General features: G+C 44.5%; 1 protein-coding gene across 1 annotated transcript in view; it reads right to left on the bottom strand.

Annotated features, from left to right (window-relative positions):
• Positions 1-880: 880 nt before the first annotated feature.
• The window catches only part of LOC137522933 (phospholipase A2 inhibitor and Ly6/PLAUR domain-containing protein-like), a 34,599-nt gene continuing 24,833 nt past the window's right edge, over positions 881-10,646 (bottom strand). The window contains exons 3-5 of the mRNA XM_068243089.1: positions 6,083-6,232; positions 3,777-3,917; positions 881-1,286 (exon numbers count right to left, since the gene is read on the bottom strand). Of these exons, the coding sequence (XP_068099190.1) occupies positions 1,132-1,286; positions 3,777-3,917; positions 6,083-6,232 (446 nt within the window). The 3' untranslated portion in view covers positions 881-1,131. The remainder of the gene's footprint in view (positions 1,287-3,776; positions 3,918-6,082; positions 6,233-10,646) is intronic.

The raw sequence follows: 10,646 nt of genomic DNA, 5'->3' as shown, positions 1-10,646 counted from the left end.
CCTTAAAAAGGACATAAGAGGTATGGGGGGGGGGGAGAAAAAAAAAAAAAAAAAAAACACAAACAATTGTATCTATCCTCCTCCTCCTCAAAATGACTTTTTTTTTTAGGTATCCCACGGTTTTATTTTATTATAGAATATATATTATAAAATTATATAATTCTATTTAATTAAATGTAATTTTCAAGTTTTTACTGTTTCATGGCCTCTTCTCACGGACACATTCATTGAAGTATGCCAGAGATACAATCTGAACTATTGTCCATTTTTATCTCTTTTCTGCTCTCAAAAGCCATTATCTGTTAGGAAAAGGTTTTATGGCTGTAATTCCTTATCAGTGAGAGTGACGCTATAGTCCGACCCTGTTCCAACACAGACAGAAACTGTTACTTGCATACCTGATTTTTAACTCTTTCAGGCAGAAAAAGTAAAAAAAAGGAACACAACATAGTCATTTGTGTGCTTGGCACTGCACATACACATGTCTATCTCATCATGTCACCTCGGGGGTCCTTTAACCACTTCAACCTTTAGTGTTTTTTCACCTTATGCATCCGAGCAATTTTCACCTCCCATTCATTCACCATTCTCCATAGAAGCCAGCGATCATTCTAAGGGACTTTGATCAATGAATGGGAACTGCTTTCCCAATTCATTGATCTCCGGGCTAATGGATAGCCTGCGCACCTTGGCGGTTCCAGCCCTGCGAACTCCGGCGGCTCAGTTTTCTCATGGACGTAGCTCCTACCTCCAGCATGCATATTTGGACATAGGAGCTACGTCCTGAAGGCTAAAGTGGTAAAGGAAGATAGGAGCTTCGATGAACTGGTGCAGGGGGTAGTTCTACTTTTTATTTTGAAACACCACAAACAACAAAACCTTACAAAAAACAGGGTTTATTTCAACAAATTTTAATCAACTCAGAATAAAGTTCTGTTAAAAAAGCGCATTAAAAACCTGAAAGCTTGAACTTAGGCTTTGAAATGAACCAGGAGGTGGTGGTGATGAATGACAAGGATGAAATGAGGGAATCAGAGACGGAATGACTGATGGAATGAATGATGAGAATTGGGATGATCGCGGTATGACTGTTGCATGTAAATGACCACATCCTCAGCGACAGAAATCCCATCACATACTCTGGCGGGTGCTTTCCGACACCGAGGCCTTTTTACAAGAGATGCGGAAGTCGCCGACGGTCTCATTGTTGTAATGCTGGTGTCTCTCCAACTCACAGATGTTTGGCGTGGCACAGCCACGTACCGCCGACGACATGGATATTGCGCCTGAAAAAGTAGAAATTTAGGAAAATAAAGTGTTCATTATTTTGCAAAATTAAGGCAAAATCTGAAGTAAATATAAACTGACGAGATAAAACAACAGTTCTCATGTTAAAGTGGTCTGAAACTGATATAACATTCAATATAAATCTGTTTTCCTACTTTTTATTACTCATACAGTTATCATATTTGCTTTTGTGCACATGCAATATTGTCTGTCTACAAATAAGTTTGGAAGGTGTAGTTTATCTGCCCTGAAAGCAGCCATTGCATTTTATTTCAGCTGCTTTTTATTATATATTAAAATCTAGTGAGCTGTTCTGAACTGTGTGCATGCTTGAAGCAGAGACAGCTTCTCCGAGAGTGTTTTCAGTTGTTTACACACAAATGTAACACTGGAATGTAAACAAAGATACTGTTCTCTCCAATCTGGATGCAGATTTGAAACTGAAGGGGCTTTCCATAGCAGGACAAAGTGCTGTGTTTAAAGGGATACTGTAGGGGGGGGGGGTCGGGGGAAAATGAGCTGAACTTACCCGGGGCTTCTAATGGTCCCCCGCAGACATCCTGTGCCCGCGCAGCCGCTCACCGATGCTCCGGCCCCGCCTCCGGTTCACTTCTGGAATTTCGGACTTTAAAGTCAGAAAACCACTGCGCCTGCGTTGACGTGTCCTCGATCCCGCTGATGTCATCAAGAGTGCACAGCGCAGGCCCAGTATGGTCTGTGTCTGCGCAGTACACTCCTGGTGACATCAGAGGGAGCGAGGACACGGCAACGCAGGCACAGTGGTTTTCTGACTTTAAAGTCCGAAATTCCAGTAGTGAACCGGAGGCGGGGCCGGAGCATTGGGGAGTGGCTGCACCAACACAGGATGTCTGCGGGGGACCATTAGAAGCCCCAGGTAAGTTCAGCTCATTTTCCCCCAACCCCCCTACAGTATCCCTTTAACTGTTTAAATGATGTTCTGCTACAATTTTTTTTTGTAATAGTCGCTTTACCTGGGGCTTCTAATGGTCCCCCGCAACATTCTGCGCCCACACAGTCATTCGCTAATGCTCCAGTCCCCGCCGCCGATAACCACAGAAATTTGCCACTGCGCCTGTGCGGCCTTCTCCTTGCTCCCACAGACGTCATCGGGAGCATACTGCACAGGCCTGCAGCTGCGCAGTACGCTCCCGGGGATGTCAGCAGGAGCGAAGACATGACCGCACAGGCGCAGTGGTTTTACATAGTTACATCGTTATATGGGTTGAAAAAAAGACTTATGTCCATCGAGTTTAACCAGAGAACAAAGTACAACACGAGCCTGCTCCCTCACATAACCCTGCTGATCCAGAGGAAGGCGAAAATCCCTTACAAGGCATGGTCCAATTAGCCCCAAAAGGGAAACAATTCCTTCCCGACTCCCGATGGCAATCAGATAAAATCCCTGGATCAACATCACTGGGCAGTACCTAGTACTTGTAGCCATGGATGTCTTTCAACGCAAGGAAAGCATCTAAGCCCACTTTAAATGCAGGTATAGAATTTGCCACAACTACTTCCTGTGGCAATGCATTCCACATCTTAATTACTCTTACTGTAAAGAACCCTTTCCTAAATAAATGGCTAAAATGTTTTTCCTCCATGCGCAAATCAGGTCCTCTAGTCCTTTGAGAACGCCTAGGGACAAAAAGCTCATCATACTAAATAAACCCAGTTTATCTAACCTTTCTTGGTAAGCGAGACCTTCCATCCCACGTATCAATTTTGTTGCTCGTCTCTCTCTGCACCTGCTCTAAAACTGCAATATCCTTCCTGTGGCATGTGCTGTAGAAATGCAAAATATCTAACTACAATACAAACAAAGCGCAAGAAAAAAATATTTGCATATCTATGCTCATGAGAGATGCATTGTGGGAATGGCAACATGGGAATAACTTCTCGTTCATGTGAAGCCCAATACATGCAAATACCTTCAGTTTAAAGAGAACCTGAGGTGTGTTTAAAGAATGTGATCTGCATAGTGAGGCTGGATCTGCCTATACAGCCCAGCCTCTGTTGCTATCCCAAACCCCACTAAGGTCCCCCTGCACTCTGCAATCCCTCATAAATCACAGCCGTGCTGTGAGGCTGTGTTTACATCTGTAGTGTCAGTCTCAGCTGCTCCCCCGCCTCCTGCATAGCTCCGGTCCCTGCCCCGTCCCTTCCCTCCAATCAGCAGGGAGGGAAGGGATGCAGGCGGGGACCGGAGTTCTGCAGGAGGCGGGGAGAGCAGCAGACTGACACTATAGAGATAAACACAGCCAGCTCTGACAAGCTGTTTGTCTGCAGCGTGGCTGTGATTTATGAAGGATTGCAGAGTGCAGGGGGATCTTAGGGGGGTTTGAGTAAGCAACAGAGGCTGGGCTGTATAGGCAGATCCATCCTCTGTATGCAGATAATATTCTTCAAACCCACCTCGGGTTCTCTTTAAAGAAGGCAAAAATGTGTACATTGAAAGCTGTCATTTTTACCGGTTACTCTGGTAGCCTCTAGAATACACATGTTCTCGTTGCCTTTGCAATGCATGAGCTTTGTAGGTTTACACCAATCAGCATCAGAAACTACGCAAGATGGACACATCAGCCCGTTGGGTGCTGGACTGACCACAGGCACTAAGGGAGAGAAAGAGAAGAGAGGTGTTACCCAAGTGAATCTGTACTTTACAATGCTTGCTGATTCCCATGATGCACCTTTCCCGAATATGCAAATCATCTCATTAGGCCCATGTAGCCAGGCTCACATCTGGGTTGCTTAACAAAAGGCAAATCGTCAATTATCAGTGTTGGTTTTTTAAGTAGGACAGATTTTTGGTCTCTTTTAGCCCCCTATACTTCCCTAGTGGTTCTGGGTCACCATGAGCTTTCTGGGTACTCTGTAGTACTGCTCCAAGCACTATCCCATAGAGCTACACTTATCCCTGTCATGCACTGATGAGGACCAGAAAGTTAGAAACAGGCTTGCTATACACCAGCAGTTCTGGATGTAAGCCTGGCTTCAAAAGGCATAAAGAGTTGATTTGCATATCCAGGAGTAATGCATCATGGGAAACCACAGTTGCTCACTTAAAGTATTCCTTCGGTAAAACTTCAGTAGTAAAGTACATACTGTATATAAGCCAACCTGTGTATAAGCCGGCGTACCCACCGTTTCCTCAGAAACCAGGAAAAAGTGATTGACTCCCGAATAAGCCCCCTCACCAGTATAGCCCCCTCCACAGTATAAATAGCCAGATGGGCACTTAGTATGAGGCATCCCTCAATCAGCATAAATAGCCAGATGTGCCAAGAATTAGGCAACCCCCCTCCACATAGCCGGATGTATTAAAGCAGCATCATCAGCCATACTATGTCAGGTAAAAAAAACAAAAAAACACATATACAGGTAGAGGACTACACGCTATACTTACATAACAGATGTATTGTACTCTGGTAGACAGCAGGGGAACTGAGCAGTGCGGGTGACGGCAAAAATAAAATAAAAAAAATAAAAACGTCCGCCTCTAACAATTTTCTGCACGGTTTACGTGTTTTCATGGATTTTTTTAGGTGTTCTCTTATGTGTTTTCCTGTTTGTATGTCAATAGTGATGAATGATGGGAAAATTAAAAACAACACGGAAAAAAATTGCTTACGCATGCAAGTTCACATGAAAAAATATCCGCAAAGGCACGTGAATTTGCATACGCATGCAAATTCTTAAGCGTTATTTCCTATGCAGATTCACCTAGGTATAGTGGAAAGGGACCCCAAGTCATCTAGTTGGGGGCCAGTTCCCTTAAGCTACAGTTGCCGGGAGTATTCTGCACAGTTGACCCTGGACCAGAGGACTTTCCAGGGCCAATTGCAAAAAAAAAAAAAAAAAAAAAAAACAGTAGGCGGAGGACACCGGTGAGGGAGCGATAAGCCTGTAAGGTGCTGGAGAAAGGTATGTATAATCCCCCCCCCCCCCATGTCTTAGGTTTAGCTTAAAGCATTTTTCAAAGATTCATTGAGAAGCCAGTTTATTAACTGTAAGTCCCCCCAACACACTGAATACAGCGGGGTTGGGAGCTGCATTTGCAATGGGATCATATAAAGCGCATCCAGAAAAGTCTAAAGGTGGCCATTAACGATAAAATTCTTTGGACAATCAATCGTCGGATTCAACTGTAATATCAACCGTAAACAATAATTCGGCCTCACTAATGGAAGAAAAGCTGCTATACAATTGGATCAGATTGATGGAATCGATACCAAAAACGTAAGCCAGGTCAGGTGCAAAATACAGGTCACAAAAGAAGAAAGGACAATAGGCGGAGACTCTAGTAACAGAGGCACAGACACACTACAGCAGTGCTGTATAGGCCAGGATAGGCTGCAGCAAGTACGTAACTGCTGCCCACACATGCGCAATCACAAGATATGGTCATGTCCATTCAAGGCCGGATTCATACTTTTTATGCCCCTAGGCCAAGTTTGTTGGAGCTCCCCTTCCATGTAGATAAGTCTCCTCCCATTTCATGTGCAGCCCCCTCTTCCATGTGCAGCAGTGCCCCTCCCACTCCATGTGCAGCACCCTCTTCCATGAGTAACAGCCATGTACAGCAGCCCCTCTATTTCATGTACAGCTCCTTTGGGCGTCAACTTCCCCTTTTTCATATGTTGCTCCCCATTTTTTGAGCCTTCTCTTTCATATGTAGCAACCCTATTTCAAGTCTGCAGACGCCCAAGGCCCGGGCCTTTGTGGCCTGTCCAGAAATCCCCCCCTTCCCCCGGGTGCAGGAAAAGGAGTCACTTACAGGAAGGCAGGTCCGGGATGCAGTTGTCGGTGGTGCAGCAGGATGTAGCCATAAGCACCGTCCCTCCTCCTGGCATGCTGGCAGAGCCTTTGGTGCCACATTTATTCTTCGGTCCGCAGGACAGGGCATAGAGTGGCCATGGACCATCTCCTGTAAGGAAAAATCATTTACCATTTAGAGCGGAGAACACAAACACAGCTGAAATAATACAGAACTCTAGGTTGCATGAAAGAATTGCATCAAAATAAAATCTATATCTATCCATCCACTGAACACGTTTTTTGCTAAAGCCCAGTTTAAACCTGCAACGTAAGTTATGTGCTGATATGGCTAACACGGTTATATATTATAAGTATCGGAGCCTCTAATAACGCTCGCTTTGGATTTCTAAAAAGCTTATTAACCTCCTGGGCGATAATCCCGAGCTGAGCTCAGGGTAAGCCGCCTCGAAGGATTTCTCAGGCCCTGGTGGGCCGATTTGCATTTTTTTTGTTACATTTGCTAGCTGCGTGTACCCACCAATCGCCGCCGCTCCGCGCCGATTCGCCTCTACCCGCCGCTGAGACCCCGTGCGCAGCCTGGCCAATCACCGCCAGGCAGCGTTAAGGGGTGGATCGGGACTCCCTCCGACGCCATCCCGATCGTCGCCTTGGACAGGATTTCCTGTTCGGAGGGGGTGAGGGGATGCCGCTGCACAGCGGCTATCATGTAGCTAGCGCTAGGCTAGCTACATGATTAAAGAAAAAAAAATTTAAGTGATGCACCGCCTCCCTGGCAATTTTATTGTATCGCCCAGGAGGTTAAAAGTAAATGTAAAAAAAAGTTAGATACTTACCTATGGACAGGAAAGGCTCTGGATCCTACAGAGCCTTCCCTGTCCCTTCTTGCCCCCCCAGCACCATCACCCACCGCCGTACATTCATAATTTGCCACCTCCGGAGGTACACGAGCGTGTCTGAAGACTGGCAGCTCTGTACTGCGCATGCGCAATTGGTCGAATACACACAACGGGGGCGACAACACTGGAAGGAAGAGAGCACAGGGAAGGCTCTATACTAGGATCCAGAGCCTTCCCTCTCCATGGGTAAGTAGCTATTTTTTTTTTGAGCCTTTACATTTACTTTAATGTCCCAGCATCATATACACATAATGTAAATCATGTCCCACCCCACTAAAAGAAAATCCAACATTGGCAAAAATGTCATAAAAAACAAACAAACAAACAAACAAATCCCATCAACTGAGAACAGAGGTCTACTTTAAGGGCTAGTTCACACTTGCTTTAAAAACGTATCCGTAGCTACGTTTTTTGTCCCGGACAAAAAACTGAGCCACGGAAACCAATGTTAAAAATAGGAACAGTACACACTCAAGTTAAAAACGTATCCGCGTGCGATCCGCGGAATACGTTTTTAAACCCGGAACGCAGAGTCCGGACTTGCAGCATTTTTCACGGACCCATATACACGTACGGGTAGTGAAAAAAATCAATGGAGAAACGGGCCTCCCTCTTCACTGACATTTTGGGACACTGGAAACGGATCAGTTTCCAGTGTCCCTTGGTGAAGGATGGGGCCGCCATGCTGGAGGGGGTAGCAGCCAGGACGGGGGGCTGCGGGCAAAGCGGCGGCCGGGGGGGGGGGTCACACCTCCCCCTTGCTCACCTGGGTGCCCCCCATCCTCGCTCCCCCTCCAGCTTGCACATAATGTAATAAATTGTACCTAAGGAAGTTCGGCGAGCCGGGCACTTCCGCCCACACCGCTCGAGTCACTTCCTGCGATGCCGCCCACTGAAATAGAGGGCGGCATTGCAGGAAGTGACTCGAGCGGTGTGGGCGGAAGTGCCAGGCTCGCCGAACTTCCTTAGGTACAATTTATTACATTATGTGCGAGCTGGAGGGGGAGCGGGGACGGGGGGCACCCAGGTGAGCAAGGGGGAGGGGGGGGTGGACCCCCTGGCTGCCGCTTTGCCCGCAGCCCTATGGCTACTATCCCCTCTAGAAAAAAAAAACAAAAAAAAACAAAAAACACGCAAACGGATCCAGAACGAGTGCTGCAAAAAAGGCAGCACGGATCAGTTTGCGTTCCGGTTTTTGAAAATCGGAGCCCGGACCGCGGATGCGTCTCGCACCCGGAGCTAGTGTGGCCCTAGCCTTAGATGGTGGAACAGTATCTATCGTAATTTACATCAATAAAAGATCACATAATGTCCATGATATAAACATAACGTAATGAAAAGAATTAAATTTCCAAAAACTTTGCACTAAAATTTTATTTAAAAAATTAAGGTCCATATACAGCGATTGGTTAACATATTGGGATGCCGCTTTCCTAAAGGCCCAAGAAGTTATTTATGTTTTTTTAAGAAACAAAAAAAGTTCTGCCAAAATCAGCTGCACCACCAATGATTTGCAATAATACACTTTTATTAGCTCAAAATCAATACAAAAGTTCAAGTATTAAAACCAATTAAAATTCTGTTCACACAACAAACAATTGGTCTCCTCTATGTCCTGTGAGACCAAAGAGACTGGCTGGTAGAAATTACTGACTCCAATTCAAAGATTGGAACTGGGCCTGGGTCCTATGCACTACTGACTAATGTACATGTACAAAAAAAAAGAGAAAGAAACCACTTTAAAGAGAAACTGTGACCAAGAATTGAACTTCATCCCAATCAGTAGCTGATACCCCCTTTTACATGAGAAATCTATTGCTTTTCACAAACAGACCATCAGGGGGCGCTGTATGACTGATATTGTGATGAAACCTCTCCCACAAGAAACTATGAGGACCATGGTACTCCTGGCAGTTTCCGGTCTCTGAACCTTGTTGCATTGTGGGAAATAGCTGTTTACAGTTTCCAACTGCTAAAAAAGCATGCAGCAGCTACATCACCTGCCAGCAGTAAAAATGTCACCATGTGATAAATGTCAGAATGTAAATAAGAGATTTAAAAGATTTTACAATGGGCAAACAATGGCTAAATCATTTATACATAATTATTGTAAAAATGAAGCATTTTCTTTATTACACAAATCCAAGATTGGATGTCACCGTAGTTAATAGGCTGACATAGGGAATCAGTCTTTTTGGTCTCACAGGACAGAGGAAACTGAAAGGAATAGATCCTAAATTAGACATCTGGTCTGGTCAGTGGTTCGGAAACAGTAAATTCGGGCGCCTGAGGCTAGTGGACAAATCGGGCGCCGCCATTCACTCCTATAATAAATATAGTTTAATGGGCGCCCGATAGGAAAAAAGGGCGCCGGAGAAAAATAACGTTTTAAAAGCGGCGCCCGGAGACTTAATGTTTTATTACTGTTTCTCATGATTACACATTATTTAATGATTTATACATTTTTAAATTTTATTTTTAAACGAAAAACAGTACAATATTTTTTTTAAAACATTATTTTTAAACGAAAAACAGTACAATTTTTTAAACATTATTTTTAAACGAAAAAACTAACAGGGGGGGTCTTAGGTTTAGGCACCAACAGGGGGGTCTTAGGTTTAGGCACCAACAGGGGGGTCTTAGGTTTAGGCACCAACAGGGGGTGTTAGATTTAGGCACCAAAAGGGGGGTCTTAGGTTTAGGCACCAACAGGGGGGTCTTAGGTTTAGGCACCAACAGGGGGGTCTTAGGTTTAGGCACTAACAGGGGGGTCTAGGGGTTAGGGGTAGGTACAGGGAGGGTTACTTAGGCACCAACAGGGGGGGTCTTAGGTTTAGGCATCAACAGGGGGGTCTAGGGGTTAGGGGTAGGTACAGGGAGGGTTACTTAGTATTTTTTTTTTAAACGTTATTATACGTTTCACTATTTAAACGAAAGATTAACGTTTTTACAATTGCCGATTTAGTGCACATTATTTAATGATTTATAACTTTATAAAACATTAATTTTAAACGAAATACAGTACAATACATTTTTAAACGTTATCCATGCTTATCGTTAAAAACCCGGCGCCCTTTTTTCCCAGCGCCCCTTTTTAACGTACGCCAGTGGTTCACCTTCTTGAAGACGCACGCATACACACACGCATACACACACGCATACACACACACACACACACACACACACACACACACACACACACACACTGAAGTTTAATGGGAAAGCAGGGGATTATATAGCCAATATTGGGTGAGGTAAACCGGATTCTACTGCACAAGTGCAAAAAGGTTATAGAAGTATAAGCATACATACAGTATATGGCATTACAGTTTCCGGAGGCCCAGGTGCTATATGTAAAAGAAAGCTATAATATGCATTTCTGCTAATTGCTTGTAGCCGAGGAAGTTGGCGATAGATAAGACAAATATTGTACATTCTGCGGTTAGGGACATTTTATGCTGCTAGATATCAAAACATCAAGAGGGGAATTTCCACATAGCTGATAAGTGAAACTAAATATTAAACCATGAATATTAGACATTGAATACAGACCATTTAGCTGACACAAAATAAATGAAGAGACAAAATGGATGCCATGTAACTAAATGAGTAGGTAAAATGGATGTCATGTATCCTTCAGAGACCGATTGCTGCGTGCACAGCATT

The sequence above is a fragment of the Hyperolius riggenbachi genome, chromosome 6 (assembly GCF_040937935.1).
Source record: "Hyperolius riggenbachi isolate aHypRig1 chromosome 6, aHypRig1.pri, whole genome shotgun sequence".
In the NCBI taxonomy this organism is placed as follows: Eukaryota; Metazoa; Chordata; class Amphibia; order Anura; family Hyperoliidae; genus Hyperolius; species Hyperolius riggenbachi.
Note: the sequence above shows the minus strand (reverse complement) of the source record. Positions and strands in the feature narration are given on the sequence as shown.